Raw genomic sequence first — 19,512 nt, forward strand, 5'->3', positions numbered from 1 at the left:
GTTCATGCATGGATGCAGATTTCCACTCGAAAATGCTCTTTATTCTGTTGCTAGAATGCTTTTGTTGCACAGTCAGAAAATTGAACGATTTTTTGCCTCAGCCTTTGCTCTGTTCTGCAGGAAAAAGGACACTGCCTGGCTGAAAAAGGTGGCCAACCGGCCAGAAGAAGTGGTCGGCCGGCCACTAATGTTTGGTACTGCCCTGCTACAACAAACATGAAACACAACACAAACAGAGTATTTTCAGGAGATGTTTGTCCACCCTGCCTCTCCTTATCATCAAACAGATCAAAGGAGGGGTAAGCTTGATTTGCAAGTCATCAATCCATGCAAATTCATTGCATGATAACTTATGAATCAAGGGATACAATTTCGATAAATGACAAGAAAAAGACTCATGAACCTCCTCCCTATCATGGAATTAACCCCTAAACCATTTATTATCTTGTTACCTCTTAGCCTAATTTCATTACGTTTTTTAATTACCTTTCCATTCCTTAGTCATTTGAGTCCAAAAATGATAGTTAAGTCCACTAATGGTGAGGATTGTCAAACAAAGGGTTGTTTTGCGCATGGGAGAGAGGTCATGCCTTTGGTAATGAACCTCTAAAGAGATTAAACCATTAAGCACAAGGTCTCTTTCACAAGCTTAAAGAATACTCATTTTGAAGCAACTCTCAAAGCAACCTAAAAGGCAAAAAAAGAGGAAGGTTGCAGAGGTGATTAGAGGTGAACACAAGTATGGAAAGCACTAATAAATGCTATCAACCCAAATAGGTTGGTGTCTAATGTTTAAAACACCAAGCCTATAAGGATTATTACACTATAAACCTACCATACAAAACATAAATGAAATGATCAACCTAAAACAGTCAAAAATAGCACTGAAATTCACATGGAAAATTTTGAAAAAGCTAGCTACAATTATGGAGAAATAGAACTAGTAAACAAGCACAAGGAGGGGTGGCTAACCCTTCCATTTTTGGGACTTCAAAACCACATTTCTAGCCTCTAAAACTCTCTGAAATTCAGTGGTAAAAAGCTCAAAAAAATTTGATGGAAAGATGGGCAACACATGGGCAAAAGCTTACGAAGTGAGGTCCAAAGAAGGGTGATCCACTCCTCTACCTTGGGTAGCTTTTAACCACGAGTTTCAGCCCATAAAAACAGTTGAAAAAAGATCCAAAAACAACAAATAAAGACGAGAAATAATTAAGGGAAAGAAGCTAGGAGAATTATACCTCTTGATGAGGAGTAACACCTTGAGTTATAAACCACCAATTTCTCACCCTCAAAAGCTAATATTCAAGCTCAAGTACCTCCGCAAAGGGACCTCAAAGAACTTGTTTAAGAAGTCTAGGTGAGATGTGTATAGATTAAAAGGTAGAGAGAGAAATATTGTCTAAGAATTTTTCTTTTCCAAATTTTTCTAACCTAATTTTATGAGAGGGGGTCAAGTATCTATAGAAAATTATGTTAGGCTCTCAAAAATATTAGTATAAAAATAGTTGGTGCAGTGCATGCACCTGTGGAGACAACTGGCATAGCTGGCAAAAATATCTGGTTTTACTAACACAACTGGCCGACCGACCACTAGTTGGACGGTCGTACTTTTACTTTTGGCCGGCTAGCCACTAGTTGACCAGCAGGCCTTTGGGTGGTCCGGCATGGTCAAGCTTGGAAAATTGTTGTTTTGGTCCCAAAATGATGCAAGGTCTGTAGGCTTTTGAGGCTCAAAACCAAGGCTTTCTACTGAGGAAATCGAGCATTAAGCGTATAAATTCATCATCGGGTGATCAATCAGTCGTGCCCAAGTCTTAAGGGCAATAAAAAATGGGGTATCTACAGTTGCCCTTCTTTGACAGAGCTTGAAGTCATGAAATGATGTGAGTAAATGTCAAAGCCCAGAGACGACCCATTTTGACAAGGCTACAAGACTTGGGCAAACAATCAAGACATAAATTAAATTGGTTGAACCCAAGGGTTACCTATGTATTCCTTTGCAAGAAATCAAACTAGCGTAGTTCAAGGGCTGAATGCAAAGTGATATGTATGATGCGATGCCAATACAAACGAGCATACCGTCCGGAAGATGAGATTCAATGCAATGCAACAATTGACATAAATAACAAGAAACAATCTTAACTATGCTTCCGCGTATAAGGGTTAACAAGAGATGAGCCAAACTACACTTCCACGTACAGAGGTGAGAAACAACCCAAATGTAGCAACCCTCACTTTACTCTAGTCATGTTTGCATGTATTTACATGATCTTGTCTTGTTAAGTTGCATTGCAAACCTTGATTTTTGTTTCGCATAAGTGTTGCTTGCATGTTTTGTATCTTGCTTTGTGTGAGTTTAGCCGAGGTCATCCTAAGCCTAGGTTACACCTTTGAACTCCTTACACCTAGGACCCTATTGAAACCACCTTGGTCGACCTCCACCCTTAACCTCATATGTTAGCCGAGATGTCATTATCTAGGCCGAGGTGTTCATCACCAAGGCCGAGATGTGTATTATCTAGGCCGAAATGTTATACCCAAGTGATCTTATCCCTGGACTGGTACGACCTAGACCGAGGTGTGGCACATCTAGGCCAAGGTGTGGCACAGCTAGGCCAAGTGTTGTCCTTCCTAGCCGAGATCATTGAGACCTTACTTGCCGAAGCTTTGTCCTAGCCAAGATCATTACCCGCCAGAGTGCCTTTGTTACCTTGCTTGTCATACACACTTTGTCATAGCCTTGTCTTGTCTTTCTATCACCTTTTTGAGGAGATCCAATCAGCCGTTGCCACGTGTCCCAACAGAGGGTTAAGTCAGCCGGCAGAGTTAGAAATCTATCATTTGTGTCATATCTCTTGTATGGTAGAGAGAGAAGCTCTAGGAAGAGGAGAGGAAGTTAGAGTGAGAGAGCTAGATTCCAAGCTTGATCTTTAGAGTTTGAGCCGTTTAATCCGTGCTTTGAGGTTAGAATCTTGATTTACTCTTGTTATTCTTTATGTTGATCCGATTGCATTGCATGATCTAGCATGATTCATGAACCATGCATTGATTTAAAGTTTGTTTTAGAAAGAGAAAATGATGTTCTTCTGATCTTGAGATAAAACCAAACCATGTTTTGATCCGAAAGCTTGTAACAAGTCCCATGTTTTTGTGTTTGTTTCCATGAAATCTTCAAGTATGGGTACCTAGGTCCATGTTTTCAAACTCATCCCATGAAAACTCATATTTCGAAGGAAGAAGTTATGATTTTAGCATTTCATGTTCTTGTTCTTCATGTTCTTCAAGAGGGAAACCCAGATTTTCCCAGACTTCATTTCCTTGAATGTGGTCATCGGGAACACACCTCGGCCAAGAGGTGTGGGACCTCGGCCTAGACCTGGTTGGTACCCGGCATGTTTTTCTGAGATGAAAAGGCAGTGTTGTAACTCCGAGCATGTTTTCTTTGTTTTGACTTGATTTTGAAAGAAATGCCGAGATCCCTTCCTGTCATGTAAAGTTTGTTGTAAGGATGCATTTCATATCCATCTTTGAGCATCTCTTCTTGTCTTCTTGAATCGTATCCAATAGGATTTATTATGTTCTTGTAGGCCTTGGATCTTTGCTTGTAATTCCTACACCTGAAGAACTATGGGAGTGGTATTTTTAATAAAGTTATGTTATAAAGTTTTGATAAAGCTAAGCTTTGGTTTGCTTTGTTTTGGAAAAAGTATTTGTTAAGCATAAATGAATACCCCTATTTTGTGTATCAAGTATTAACCTCGTTTTGGATGACATTCTTGGAAAGTTCGTACGTGCTAGGGCACTTTAAACCTTTGTAGCATAAGTCCGTATGTGCTAGGAGACTTTAAACCTTTGTAGCACAAGTCTGTACGTGCTAGGGGACTCTAAACCTTTGTAGCACAAGTCCTTACGTGCTAGAGGACTCTAAGCTTTTGTAGCACCTTTGTTTAATGTCATCCCTTGTATTATATTGATGCTAGTAAGCATCCCTTGAAGATTTTGAAAGACTTGATTGATGGACTTGGTTTGTCCCTTGATTTTGTATTGTATGTTATGTATTCTTTAGAAAGGGATCTTGGATATCATTCATGCAAAAACCTTTATTATTGGTATCATTCACTGAGTATCCAAGCTCACCCTCTCTTATATATATGTAGGTGATGAGCAAGAAGGCGGCGACGCCTAGACGATTATTTCAACTTGTTTTGGATTCGCATTTTTGTAGCATCTTGAAGATCATGCTTCTTGGCTTGTAGATACTTCTTTTGTTTATGTCGGCTTGAGAAGCCTTTTGATCAAGATGTATTTTGTACTTTATTTTATTGTATCCAAGTTGTAAGCTATAATTAGATCTATGTCATTTCATTTGATCTATGCACAGCTCTTGTGGACTATTTAGTTTTAAATTTATTACTTCCGCACTTGTAAGCCCCATGTGTATACTCTGATTGTGTGTGAATCTTTGTAAGTTGGCCGTCGGTAATCTTGGATTACTGGCCATCACGGCACCATTCTGCTAGGGGCGGGATGGGGTCGTGACAGATTGGTATCAGAGCACGAGTTCCTTATAGTACGTTATTCACACACTTTTAGTCCTAAAGAGCACAGGATGTCCCTTAGAATGATGTTAGGATTGCATCATATTGCTTGCTACTTGACAAGGTGTGCATCATCTCGGCATAACTATTTGTTACTTGCATGCATGTTTAATTACTCATTTTGTTTTAAAGTCATATTTTGCATACTCCTAGCGTCATGAGAGAGGGTAGACCTCCAGTTGGCCGAGATCATTCTAAAGACAGATTAGACAGACTAGAAAGGTTGGTCGAAGGTTTGGTCCGTGAGTTGAGACAACCTAGGCCACAGGACACTAGTACTACTTCTACTCAGGCCGAGCAGACAAACGACCGACATGCAGCTCCATCTCCACCTCCTCTAGTGCCACAAGTGCCTCCACAGCAAGCCTTATATGGGGATGGCACCATAGCCTTGATCAGAGAGCTCAAAAAGATGAAACTGCCGAGGTTCCAAGGGGGAATAGAACCGATAAAAGCCGAAGTGTGGGTCTTGGAAATAGAGAAGTTGTTTAAGATTTTTCCCAGTACCGATGCTCAGAAGGTGTCATTGGCAGCATTCACGTTAGATGGTGACGCACGAAGATGGTGGATGATGGTCCGAGAAGGTAACCTAGGTTTGACTTGGGCCAGATTTTTGGAGTTGTTTTACAACAAGCATTTTTCCCTTAGTGTCCGAGATCGTAAGACCATAGAGTTCCAGACTCTGACACAAGGCAACAAGACAGTGGCAGAATACGACCGTGCTTTTACCGAGTTGGCGAGATATGTGCCTCATATGGTCGACGATGAATACCGAAAGGCTAGGAAGTTCGAAAGTGGGTTGCGTGGACCGATACAGGACTGAGTGAACATGCTCAACATGCCGACTTACGCCGGAGTGTTAGACAAGGCCATCCTAGCAAAAGCTAACCTGAACCAATACCAGAGTTCAGGAGAGAACCAGAAGAAGAGACAGAATTACAACAATCGCTGAGGAGCATTTGATGCCAGGAAAAAGACGAACATAGGAAGTTCAAGCAACTCAAGACAGGAAGGTGGCACTAGGCCGACATGATCAAGTTGCTGGAAGCCACATTCTGGAGTTTGTCATTGGGCGTCTGGAGCTTGTTTTGAATGTGGTGATGTAGGTCATCGTGTGAAAGACTGTCCGAAGGCAATGGCTGATGATGGTAAGAAGAATGGGAACACCTCGGGTCCAGCGCAGAAAGGCAACGTCGGGAAAGGACAGATGTGGCAGGGTAGAGTTTTTGCTCTAGTGCTAGGGGACACCCAGAATGCCGAGACAGTAGTGTCAAGTATACTTCCCATTTGCTCTCAAGATGCATATACATTGATTGATTCGGGTTCTACTCATTCATTTGTATCTACTAAGTTTGCCGAGAAGTTGAGTAAGAAATTAGAACCACTTGATTATGTGTTATCTGTGTCTACTCCGTCTAGAAAAACTATGACTGTTGCATCCATTTATAGAGCATGTGTTGTTATGATTGAGAATGTTGAATTATTAGTTGATTTGATGCCGTTGGACATAACTCATTTTGATGTTATATTGGGGATGGATTGGTTAGTAGCGAATCATGCATCCATAAATTGTGTTTCCAAAACTGTCACGTTGAAACCCCCGAACCAAGCCGAGGTTACGTTTCAGCGTAAAGAAGTGGTATCCCCACCTTACTTGATCTCATCCATGAAGGCCTATAAGTTGGTCAAAAAGGGGTGTCAAGGTTATCTGTGTAGTATACTAAGTAATTCGAATGGAAGCGTTGAGTTAGCCGACAACCCGATTGTTAGAGAGTTCCCCGACGTCTTTCCAAATGACTTGCCTGGCTGCTTAGTTGATAGGGAAATAGAATTTACTGTTGACGTTATGTCGGGAACCCAGCCTATCTCCAAAACACCCTATAGAATGGCCCCAGCCGAGCTAAAGAGTTGAAAGTGCAATTACAAGAGTTGTTAGATAAGGGCTTTATTAGGCCGAGTACTTCACCTTGGGGAGCACCAGTTTTATTTGTAAAGAAAAAGGATGGTACACTTCGCCTTTGTATTGACTACCGAGAACTGAACAAGGTAACCATTAAGAACAAGTACCCATTGCCAAGGATCGATGATTTACTTGATCAATTATAGGGAGCACGAGTCTTTTCCAAGATCTATCTCAGGTCGGGCTACCACCAGCTCAAGGTTAAAGCCGAGGATGCTAAGAAGACTACTTTTCGGACAAGGTATGGCCACTACGAATTTTTAGTTATGCCCTTCGGAGTAACTAATGGTCCTGCAGCATTCATGGATCTGATGAATAGGGTCTTCAAGCCATACCTAGACGAGTTCGTGGTTGTTTTTATTGACGATATATTGATCTATTCCAAGAGTGAAGCTAAACATGAGAAGCATCTAAGGCTCGCCCTATAGATTCTGAGAGATAGAAGATTGTATGCCAAGCTTAGCAAGTATGAGTTTTGGCTTTCTAGCATTTCGTTTTTGGGGCATGTGATTAATGAAGAAGGTATTTCAGTTGATCCTAGTAAGATTGAAGGCATTGTGAATTGGCCGACACCGACCAATGTGTCCGAGGTTCGTAGTTTTCTGGGTTTGGCCGGTTATTACAGAAAGTTTGTGAAGGACTTTTCGAAGATTGCAATACCTTTGACGCAATTAACTCAGAAAGGAGTGGCGTACAAATGGACCGAGGATAGGGAATCAGCCTTCCAGGAGCTAAAGACGAGGTTAGTCATAGCACCAGTTCTTGTACTGCCGACAGGTAATGAGGAATTCCAGATTTATAGTGATGCTTCTTATAAGGGTTTGGGATGTGTGTTAATGCAAGGAGGTAAGGTTATAGCATATGCATCGCGTCAATTGAAACCCCACGAAAAGAATTACCCTACCCATGATTTAGAACTAGCAGCCGTAGTGTTTGCTTTGAAGATTTGGCGTCATTACTTATATGGAGCCTCTTGCCAAGTTTTTACAGACCACAAGAGTTTGAAGTACTTGTTCACCCAAAAGGAATTAAATATGAGGCAGAGAAGATGGCTTGAATTATTGAAAGATTACGACATGCAGATTCAGTATCATCCAGGTAAGGCAAACTCAGTGGCCGACGCTTTAAGCAGGAAATTTATTGGGAGTTTGGCATGTTTGGCAATGATCTCAGTGGAGCCGACTATTATTGAGGAAGTGAAGACCAGGCAAATAGAGGATGAATTCTTAAAAAGGGTGATTGACGAATTTGTCACCAAGCCGAGGTCAGGGTATGCCATTGAGGATCAGGTACTCAAGTTTGAAGAAAGGTTGTGCATAGTCGACGTACCAGAGTTAAAAAGGAAGATTTTGCAGGAAGCCCATGGTTCCAGATTTGCAGTACATCTAGGGAATAGCAAGATGTATCAAGATGTAAAGCAGACTTTTTGGTGGCCAAATATGATAGCCGAGTTTGTATCTTAGTGCCTATATTGTCAACAAGTGAAAGCAGAGCACCAGAGGCCAGCAGGACTTCTTCAACCTTTGTCGATTCCCGAGTGGAAATGAGAGCACATCTCCATGGATTTTGTGGTTGGTTTGCCAAGGACACAAAAGGGTATGGATTCAATTTGGGTTATAGTCGATAGATTAACTAAGTCAGCTCACTTCTTGCCTGTTAAGACTACCTTTAATGCCGACCGACTTGCTGTACTGTATATGAATGAGATTGTGAGACTTCATGGAGTGCCGATGTCCATTGTATCTGACCGAGATCCAAAGTTTGTTTCTAGATTTTGGCAGAGTTTACAAGGGGCCTTGGGGACCGAGTTGAAGTTTAGCACAGCTTTTCACCCCCAAACTGATGGACAAACAGAGAGAACAATTCAGACGCTTGAAGATATGCCCAGACTATGTGTATTGGACTTCAAGGGAAGTTGGGAAGTGCATTTGCCGCTAGTGGAGTTCGCTTACAACAACAGTTATCAAGACAGCATTGGCATGGCACCGTATGAAGCTTTGTATGGAAGAAAGTGCAGATCGTCGATATGTTGGACTAAAGTAGGAGATAAAGCTTTGATTGGTCCCGAGCTAATTCAAGTTACAACCGAGAAGATTAAGCTCATTCGGCAAAGGATCAAAATTGCTCAGAGTCGATAGAAGAGCTATGCCGACCAGAAAAGAAGGGAGTTGGAATTTGAAGTTGGGGATCATGTATTCTTGAAGGTTTCGCCGATGAAAGGAGTTTCAAGATTTGGAAAGAAAGGTACGTTAGCATGTCGTTACATTGGGCCGTTTGAAATTCTTCAAAGAGTTAACCCAGTTGCCTACAGACTTGCTTTGCCAGCAGAATTAAGCCAAGTCCACAATGTGTTTCACATTTCCATGTTAAGGAAGTATATTCGGGATCCATTACATGTGATTGATCACTCTGGGATCATGGTTAATGAAGATTTAGGCTACGAGGAGAAGCCGGTGAGAATTATCGATAGACAAGTGAAACAGTTGAGAAACAAGTCGATACCGATGGTGAAGGTTGAATGGAAAGAGTATTATGGCAAGAATGGTACATGGGAAATGGAAGAAGAAATGAAAATCCGACATCCGGAATTGCTTGTGAGGCGAGGTAATTCAAGTTTGGGGACCAAACTTCTTTAGGGGGGGAAGGATGTAGCAACCCTCACTTTACTCTAGTCATGCTTGCATGTATTTACATGATCTTGCCTTGTTAAGTTGCATTACAAACCTTGATTTTTGTTTCGCATAAGTGTTGCTTGCATGTTTTGTTTCTTGCTTGGTGTGAGTTTAGCCGAGGTCATCCTAAGCCTAGGTTACACCTTTGAACTCCTTACACCTAGGACCATATTGGAACCACCTTGGTCGACCTCCACCCTCACCCTGACATGTTCACCGGGATGTCATTATCTAGGTCGAGGTGTTCATCACCAAGGCCGAGATGTGTATTATCTAGGCCGAGATGTTATACCCAAGTGATCTTATCCCTGGACTGGTACGACCTAGACCGAGGTGTGGCACAGCTAGGCCAAGTGTTGTCCTTCTTGGTCGAGATCATTGAGACCTTACTTGCCGAAGCTTTGTCCTAGCCGAGATCATTACCTGCCGGAGTGCCTTTGTTACCTTGCTTGTCATACACACTTTGTCATAGCCTTGTCTTGTCTTTCTATCACCTTTTTGAGGAGATCCAATCAACCGTTGCCACGTGTCCCAATAGAGGGTTAAGTCAGCCGGCGGAGTTAGAATTATATCATTTGTGTCATATCTCTTGTATGGTAGAGAGAGAAGCTCTAGGAAGAGGAGAGGAAGTTGGTGTGAGAGAGCTAGATTCCAAGCTTGATCTTTAGAGTTTGAGCAGTTTAATCCGTGTTTTGAGGTTAGAATCTTGATTTACTCTTGTTATTCTTTATGTTGATCCGATTGCATTGCATGATCTAGCATGATTCATGAACCATGCATTGATTTAAAGTTTGTTTTAGAAAGAGAAAATGATGTTCTTTTGATCTTGAGATAAAACCATGTTTTGATCAAAAAGCTTGTAACAAGTCCCATGTTTTTGTGTTTGTTTCCATGAAATCTTCAAGTATGGGTACTCAGGTCCATGTTTTCAAACTCATCTCATGAAAACTCATATTTCGAAGGAAGAAGTTATGATTTTAGCATTTCATGTTCTTGTTCTTCATGTTCTTCAAGAGGGAAACCCAGATTTTCCCAGACTTCATTTACTTGAAAGTAGTCGTCGGGAACACACCTCGGCCAAGAGGTGTGGGACGTCGGCCTAGACCTGGTTTTTACCCGGCATGTTTTTCTGAGATGAAAAGGCAATGTTGTAACTCCGAGCATGTTTTCTTTGTTTTGACTTGATTTTGAAAGAAATGCCGAGATCCCTTCCTGTCATGTAAAGCTTGTTGTAAGGATGCATTTCATATCCATCTTTGAGCATCTCTTCTTGTCTTCTTGAATCGCATCCAATAGGATTTATTATGTTCTTGTAGGCCTTGGATCCTTGCTTGTAATTCCTACACCCGAAGAACTATGGGAGTGGTATTTTTAATAAAGTTATGTTATAAAGTTTTGATAAAGCTAAGCTTTGGTTTGCTTTGTTTTGGAAAACGTATTTGTTAAGCATGAATGAATACCCCTATTTTGTGTATCAAGTATTAGCCTCGTTTTGGATGACATGCTTGGAAAGTCCGTACGTGCTAGGGGACTTTAAACCATTGTAGCACAGGTCCGTACGTGCTAGAAGACTTTAAACCTTTGTAGCACAAGTCCGTACGTGCTAGGGGACTCTAAACCTTTGTAGCACAAGTCCTTACGTGCTAGAGGACTCTAAGCTTTTGTAGCACCTTTGTTTAATGTCATCCCTTGTATTATATTGATGCTAGTAAGCATCCCTTGAAGATTTTGAAAGACTTGATTGATGGACTTGGTTCATCCCTTGATTTTGTATTGTATGCTATGTATTGTTTAGAAAGGGATCTTGGATATCATTCATGCAAAAACCTTTATTACTGGTATCATTCACTGAGTATCCAAGCTCACCCTCTCTTATATATATGTAGGTGATGAGCAAGAAGGCGGTGACGCCTAGATGATTATTTGCAGCTTGTTTTGGATTCGCATTTTTGTAGCATCTTGAAGATCATCCTTCTTGGCTCGTAGATACTTTTTTTGTTTATGTCGGCTTGAGAAGCCTTTTGATCAAGATGTATTTTGTACTTTATTTTATTGTATCCAAGTTGTAAGCTATATTTAGATGTATGTGATTTCATTTGATCTATGCACAGCTCTTGTGGACTATTTAGTTTTAAATTTATTACTTCCGCACTTGTAAGCCCCATGTGTATACTCTGATTGTGTGTGAATCTTTGTAAGTTGGCCTTCGGTAATCTTGGATTACTGGCCATCACGGCACCATTCTGCTAGGGGTGGGGTGGGGTCGTGACACCAAACTACACTACCACGTAGAAGGGAACAAAATAACCCAAACTACACTACCACATGGAGAGGAAAACAAAGCAAACCGAGCTACACTTTCGTGTAGAGAGGATAACAAAAACAAACCAAACTACACTTCCACGTAGAAGGGGGACAAGCACAACCAAGCTACACTTTTGTGTAGCGAGGTGATCCTACCTACACTCCTGTATAGTGAGGACAGAAGCAAACCAAACTACACTTCTGCACAGTAAGGTACAATAACAAACCAAGCTATAAACAACCAAGCTACACTTCCGCGTAGCAAGCTAATCCTAACTACACTTCCACGTAGAGAGGATAAAAAAACTTACCAAGCTACACTACCACGTAGCATGGTAAAAGACTGAACCAAGCCACACTACCGCGTGGAAAGGTAAAAGAACGAATCAAGACACACTTCCATGTGGCAAGGGAAACAAAGAAAACCGAGCTACACTTCCGCGTAGCAATGCGATCCTAACTACACTACCGTGTAGAGAGGATAAAAGGCAAACCAAGGCACACTACTGCATGGAAAGGTACAAGAGCAAACCAAGCTACACTACCGTACGACAAGGTGATCCTAACTACACTACTGCGTAGAGAGGAGAACAAAACAAACCAAACCACACTTCCGCGCGACGAGGTGATCCTAACTACACTTCCGCTTAGAGAGGAAAAAACAAACCAAGCCACACTTCCACGTAGTGAGGTTAAAGGGAAGAAAACCCAAATCACATTCATATGACAAGGGTGGATAAGCACGACGCACATGAATACGACACGAAGCGACGTTAACTAAAAACCAGTATGATGGCAATGCATGTTCTATGCAACATAATAGACAACCGACATAAGATGTAATGCATGTTCGTGCAAACAGGACAAGCATATGAGTTACGATGCAATGCGCACATGTAACGTAAGAGGTATATGAGAATTCTATGCAAAAGACATATGAATTGAAAAGACGGACAAAAATGATGTTCGCTAACGACCTCCAACTTACCAATCGGAGGTTCTGCAAAATGCTCAAAAAGGATACAACATACCCACATTTGAAATCGGGGCACATCCATGCACAGGAGACACAACGGGATTCGGAACGATGCAACTGGAACATAAGTTCGAGATCTTCGGAAACCAAATCCACTTCAAGTACCTCAATCCTTCTTCCCAGGCCCAAAACAAGACCTCCCATATGCTGATTACGCAAAAGGGTAGCAAAAACCAACCCTGGGCTACAAATGGGGCCGGCAGGCCACTAATAGGTGTACGGTCAGTCACTTGTGGCAGATTTGGGGGTAGTTTGGACATTTTGGCTCAGGTCTTTTAAATACATAACCCAAACATCATTTTGCACACACCCACACCACCGAAAACACTCTCCCTCTCTATAGGTGCTTCCTCTCTCTAGATTTGTGCTTTGTACACGTTTTCCAATGCCCCACACAAACTTTATTTGTAAAACCTCTTTGGTCCTCTACACTTTAAACCGATTAGATTTTGTTTTTGTTGATTTTTTGAGTTTTCATCACTTTGGGCTCATTTCCCTTAGGTTTTTCTTGGGTTTTGCAAACTTTCCCGGGTTTTGACTTTTTCTTCCATTTTCTCTCTCCTAGGGTTAACTTTTTTTTAAGTTTTCCCTCTTTTTCCTCATTTTCTCCATTTTCACCCACTTTCCAGATGGGGAATGATACCCCACATGACGGTGCCCCTCCCGAGGTACCTGTGCTTCTACCTATAGCCGAAGTAGAAGGGCCAGCAGTTGCTGAGGCCGGTGGGGCGGTGGAGGATATCGTCGTTGATTTTGAGGCAGAGGCAGAGGCAGTCTTTCCACCAAGGGTCAAGCCCAAGCTGCTGCCACTAAGACTAAGACCATTTGATCTGGCCACTTACCACCCACAGACGAAGAGATGGCCTCTGGCAACATGTTGCGGTTTGATATTTTATCGGTGGCGTGCCGAATGATGTTTTGCTCGGAGAGTGGACCTCCCACCTTTCTCACGACGCTTTTGAGGTACCAACTTTGCTTTCATGCACTTTCATCTATTTAGCCATTTCATTACTGCCTTTCATTTGACTCACTCTTTCCTTGTCACAGAAGGACTCTCGCTCCTAGAGAGGTTACGGGACGGTGACGGCTAGGGACTGGTATCACAAGATTCCCGCTCAGGTCCATGATCTTGTCGATGAGGCAGGCTTTGGCCTATTCTGCACTGGGCTCTAAGGCCATATGGCCAGTCGAGCCCTACTCGGAGCGTTGGTGGAGATGCAGTGGGACACCACCAACTCTTTCCACTTATCTTCCACCAGGGAGATGACGATGACTCCCTATGATTTCTCGATGATCACCGGCTTGGGCGTAAGCGGTAATCTAATCCCCTTTGATATGGATATGGGCCAGTGGGAGGTGGCCTGGATGTACCTGCTTGGAGCGAGCCCGCCGCTATACAGGCCAGCTATGGTCAGATACAGCTGGTTCCTCGAGCACTTTCGCGGGAGTCAACCCGAGACTCAAGAGGAGGTAGAGTAGTACACTCGGGCTTCTTGATATACCTTCTCGGTACCACCTTGTTTGCGAACAGGTGGAATACCGTAGGCTTGTATCTGTTGAGCGCCCTTGTGACCTTGCCCCGAGTTTAGTTTTATGATTGGACTGGCACTGGCCTTGCCACCCTCTATGGATACATAAGCTCCGGTTCCCGCATGAAGAGGAACAAGGTCGAAGGCTATTGGAGAGCCTGGGAGGTACACATTGCCCTTTTAGTTTTTGTTTCCTTCTTATGCTTTCTGCTTTGCATTTTCTACTTTATATCTGTCCACGTATTGTGTTTTCTGCTTTGCACTTTTTATTTAACATCGGTCACACACTGTGCCTTCTGCTTTTCACTTTCTATTAATATCTGTTCGCACATAGTGATTCACAACTAGTATTTCCTTACAGCTCTGGGTTTATGCTTATTTTTCGACCTTCGCCCCAATGACGATAGCCGAGATAGCACCAGCCATGCCCTACTCGCGGCGGTATGATGGTAGGTGCCGGTGCCGGCGCCGCGATGACATGATATTCGCTTACTTTTGCCAATATTTTGACACGGTGGTGGCCCCGTGAGGTCATCCGAAACTTACAGTCATTTCTTCTTTATTTCCATTGCTACTGTTCTGATTCATACTCTAACAACTGACAGCAACTAACAACTTGTAAATTCTCCATTTATAGATCACGTGGCAGCCATGGGCGATGATGCTGGCCGGAGTCAAGGACCAGTACGTCGGGGCTTGGGTTACCTCCCGGTACCGAATCATGCTGGAGGGCCCATTCTGCCAGGCTTAGTTTCTGGGTGATCGTTTCGTACGCCAGACCATGGGCCTCCCTGCCTTAGTTATTCCTGCTCCATCTCTAGTATCGATGAGGTCAATCGATAGCCTCCTAGTTAAGGCTATTATTCAGTTCATGGAGGACCAGGATGCGGACTACTTCCGACGAGGCGGAGACTACACAGTCTTCATCAGGACTTACCTCATGCTACTCCTAATCGAAGTTCGCGCATGCGATGCTACAAGTGCCCCCTTTGCTGGAAAGGCTACCTATGAGGCCGAGGCTAATGTTGGAGAGGCCCCTCCCATTATACATGCAACCGGTTGGCCAGCAATTCCTATCATGATTCCTTGTTGGCGGCTGAGCGGGATGGCCTATCAGATCTCAATAGCGCCACCGGAGGTGGGGCACGGGTATATTAGAGACCCGGGCGCACCTCAAGTATGGACTACACTTGACAACTTGCATCTCGCATTTTTCCTTTCAGATACTGATTAGTCAAATTCACTTGCAGGCGCCACAGAGTACACGGAGGGCCTTCTTCAGCTGGTTACTTCTCTAGTCCACATGGTGCAAAGGAGAGAGACGTTGCTCGCTCTTTACGGTATCCAGGTATATTTTTCTTCCTCTCATGCATTACATTGTTGACTCACACTGCACTAATATGCCATACTCATACTGATACACGATACTCATACTGTAACCTGACATGCATTATGGCACTGCCTCACACCGCACTGATGCACTAGACCTATGTTGAATCTGCCTCCCGCATCATACTCATGCTGCATGCTACATTCTGCAACTTACATACTATGTCTGATCCTCTGATACTTGTTTTGTCAGATCCTACCTACATTGAGGGCACTAATGATAGCGGCAGCATCGGTGACACCTCCTTCGACGGTAGGGAAAAGAGGTAGACAGGCCCTAGCACATGGCCAAGATGAGCGTTGAGGTTGAGGCAAGAGCAGAGGTGCTTGAGGTCAGAGTGGCGAGTCCTAGACAGAAGAGACCTCCCCTTCCTTGGAGCTAATTTTGAGTGATGACGACATTGAGAAGGCAGTGAGCAAACGCTCTAAGTTCGAGAGGGAGGATGATGATGCCAGCCAGGGGTCGGGTAGTGAGGAGGATGTCGAGGCTGGCTCTGAGTAGAGATGGAGATGCTAGCTCTGGGTCGGATTCTGATTCTGATAGCAGTGCTAATGGAGACAGTGCCCTTGAGTTCCCTCTGAAGAAGAGGATGAAGAGGGCCTCTCGAGCTTGATGCGACTGGCACAGATTTTTGTACTCTTTTGCTTAGTTTCTTTTGTTTTGGTAGCTTAGCACTTGTATAGCTTCAGCTAGGTTTTACTTTTGTCTTCGAAAAGACTTGTATTCTCTCTTTTGTAAAAACTATGATCGGGGTAAAACCCTGCAATTTTATAAAAAGAATTTTGTTTTTGCATGATGAGCACCGTACTTGCATAAAATGAAAATGGAGTTGAATTTGAAACCAAACTATTCTTGTTGGAATGATGTTCTCAATTGGATCATGAGCTGACCAACAACCAAAATATAAAAAATAACTCGATAAACAAAAAACAAAGTAAAAGCAACCTAAACACAACTATTAACACTTGCTAAAACCAAAAGAATCAAAACAAGACCCCAAAATACAAAGACCAGGATACAAACAAATTGCCGAAACTACTAGGTCCACAGAAATGGACGATCGGCCCCTAAAGGTGGCCGACCGGCCAGTTGTGGTGATCCATCAGCTGGCTGACAGTTGGCATCCACTCACAGCCTTATCTTCTACAAAAGGTCTTCCTCCGTAATTTCTTCATCAGGACCTCATTTTTGCTGCTGCTTCTTCCACAAATGGAGATATTTCTTGCCGAGAAGCTCAAAGATTGGATAGCCACTTTGGACGGCATGGAAAAGGTAAATTTCTGAGGTTTCGGCATAAACGCACTTTTTTCGTTGAGCCGTACTTCACTTTGTTTTCTGTTCCTCCATGCTGTGGTCCGATGTTGGGACCCAATTACACATGTATTTTGCTTCGGCGCACAAGAAATGTGTCTAACTCTTGAAGAGTTTCAAGCATTGATGGAGTCCCGGCGAGATGAGGAGATCATACCTCAGCCCCACTTTGGCCATGCCCAGGCTTTGGGACGGATGTGTGGGCTCACTTTGCACGAAGCTCGATCTTTAGCTCACGGCGGGGAGATAGATATACCCAGCTTGATTCATCAATTTTCCAACATTGGCAATAGAGGTGACCTCCTTTGGCGAGGTTATCGGCAACACGCCCTATGTTTATGTATATTCGTGCACTTCCTTCTTGCCCCTAGTTACGGCGGAGCCAACATTAGGCTGATCGAAGTGGCCAAATGCCTGAAAGAGGGTAAAAGCTACATTGGTTTGGCGTTGGCTGAGACCTTGATCGGTTTGGACGCTTTTCATTGGCAAGAGACTACTCGGTTCGCAAGGAGTCCGTTACTTCTCCAGGTATTATTTCCCACCCTTTCTCATTTATGCTCACATCACTTGGCACTCATGCTCTATTTTTCTCTCAAGGCCCTTTTCTTTACTTTTCTCTCAACGTACATCTCTTTATTCTTTAATCTCTCTTATTTTTCATCCCTTCCCAGGTATGGCTAAGGGATAAGTTGAAAGTACTGGACCCTTGCCCTGAGTATTCAACTAGAGCTTATTTCTTTTGCCAGCAGCTAGTGGACTTTCCCTCAGAGGGATGGTAGTGCAACTGGATGTGCAGCAAATCTGCAGCTGACATAACTTGGCGTTGCCCTTGGCTTAATTTGACTGAGATGAGCTACAACTTGTCCAGCTGATTGGCCTCACACATTGTGTGTTGTATTTCCCCTTTCAGTTCAGACACCATTTTGGACATGATCAGACCCGACCAGAAGAGGGGGTAGAATACCCGACTCTATTCCCAATTCGTGCTTCAAACCTGAATTGGTATTGCACTGCTTAGAGGACTAGAGAGCTTTTGGCTCTTGCCCCTAGCTTTAGTTATGCCCTTTCCGGTGAGTGCTTGACTTGGCTTAAGGACGAGCCACACGTTGGGCCACCTTTGGCGGCAGAGACCTCCATAAGCACAAGTAGAGGACGCAAAACCACCTGACTTATCTAGGCCCCTTGTTTATTGCTTTGACTTTTCTTTTCAAGTTTTATGATGTAAAAGCAACTTTGATTTAATCAAAGATTCGGAGAATGTACTTGTGTTAAAATCAATGGAATTAAAGTTGTGAGCAAAAAAATATTTTCCTTTTGGTCCCAAAATGGTCTACGTTGTAAAAGGTAAAATTTTGAAAAAAATCAAATTTTATTAAAACTTTTCTAAACCATTTTAGGGAATGATCACTACCTGACACACATGGAATCAGCCCTCAAGATGCACAACCCCAAATCAAAAAATCGTAACACTGTTACTGCACTTCATTCCAACTAGCCCTTCTGCTAAAATGAAGATAACACAACCAAGCACAAATGACGGACAAAGATGGCCTGATCAGACAAAAGGATAGGACAGTTGAGTTGGAGATGGTTACAGCCGAACTCCAGGATAAAGTTGTCTACGTATCTCAAAGATGGGAATCAGACCTTACGTAGTTCAGTTCAGATTCACTCGAGTATTAACATTTTCCTTTTGCACTCTAACTTTTGCTAAAGCCGCCCTTTCAGATTTTCAACCTTGCGAGCTCAGTTTTTCTTTATTTCTAATTTTTCATGCTCTAACTTTTGCCTAGGTCGCCCTTCTGGATTTTCGACCTAGCGAGCCTCTCAAGGATAATATTTCTTCAACTTGTCCGTATTGATCAGTTGTGAAAACTCCAAGCCATCTAGGTCCATGAGAATAATCGCCCCTCCTAACTAGATAGATTTGATAAAATAAGGGCCAGTCCAATTAGGTCGGAATTTTCTTTTAGGGTCATGGATGGGAGCTCGGTTGTCTTTGAGCACCATCTCCCCTTCTTTAAGATTCCTAGACTTAACCTTCTTGTTAAAAGCCCTAGGAATTCTGCGTTGGTAGCCCTGGATGTGATACAATGCCTGCAGCCTCCTCTCATCAAACAACATCAGCTCTTCGAACTTGCTCTGCTGCCAATCCGCCTCTGCTATCTGACACTCAACCATAATTTGCAGCGACGGTACTTCAATCTCTATTGGCAAAATAGCTTCCATCCCATATACCAGAGAATAAGGGGTTGCTCCTATGGATGTTCGAATCGACGTTCTATAGCCCCAAAGAGCAAACGGCAGTTTATTCGGCCAATCCTTGTAGGTCTCCACCATCTTTTGCAGGATCTTCTTCATATTCTTGTTAGCAGCCTCACCAACTCCGTTGGTCTGTGGTCTATATGTCAATGACTTGTGAAAAAGCCACGTTATATTTCTAAGCTGATCCGCCACCTCTTTCTTGAAGTGTGAGCCATTATCTGATATGATCTCGTTCGGAACTCCATACCGGCAGATGATATTGTTTCTGATAAACTTGACTACATGCGATGCTTTCAACACAGCAAAAGACTGAGCTTCCACCCATTTCATGAAATAGTCTAGTGCCACCAGAATGAACTCATGTCCATTTGAGCCCTTTGGTGAGACTACCCCAATTACGTCGATTCCCCAGACTAAGAAAGGCCATGGCGAAGCCATGTTGTA

The 19,512-nt window shown here is 43.0% G+C and overlaps 1 protein-coding gene across 1 annotated transcript; it reads right to left on the reverse strand.

The window, feature by feature from the left end:
- Positions 1-18,720: 18,720 nt before the first annotated feature.
- LOC145800602 (uncharacterized) lies at positions 18,721-19,164 on the reverse strand. The gene has a single exon (XM_082890307.1). The coding sequence runs from the start codon at positions 19,162-19,164 to the stop codon at positions 18,721-18,723; it is 444 nt and encodes a 147-aa protein (XP_082746433.1).
- Between the last annotated feature and the right edge of the window lie 348 nt (positions 19,165-19,512).

The sequence above is a fragment of the Camellia sinensis genome, chromosome 10 (genome assembly GCF_055761805.1).
Source record: "Camellia sinensis isolate YWXY chromosome 10, ASM5576180v1, whole genome shotgun sequence".
In the NCBI taxonomy this organism is placed as follows: Eukaryota; Viridiplantae; Streptophyta; class Magnoliopsida; order Ericales; family Theaceae; genus Camellia; species Camellia sinensis.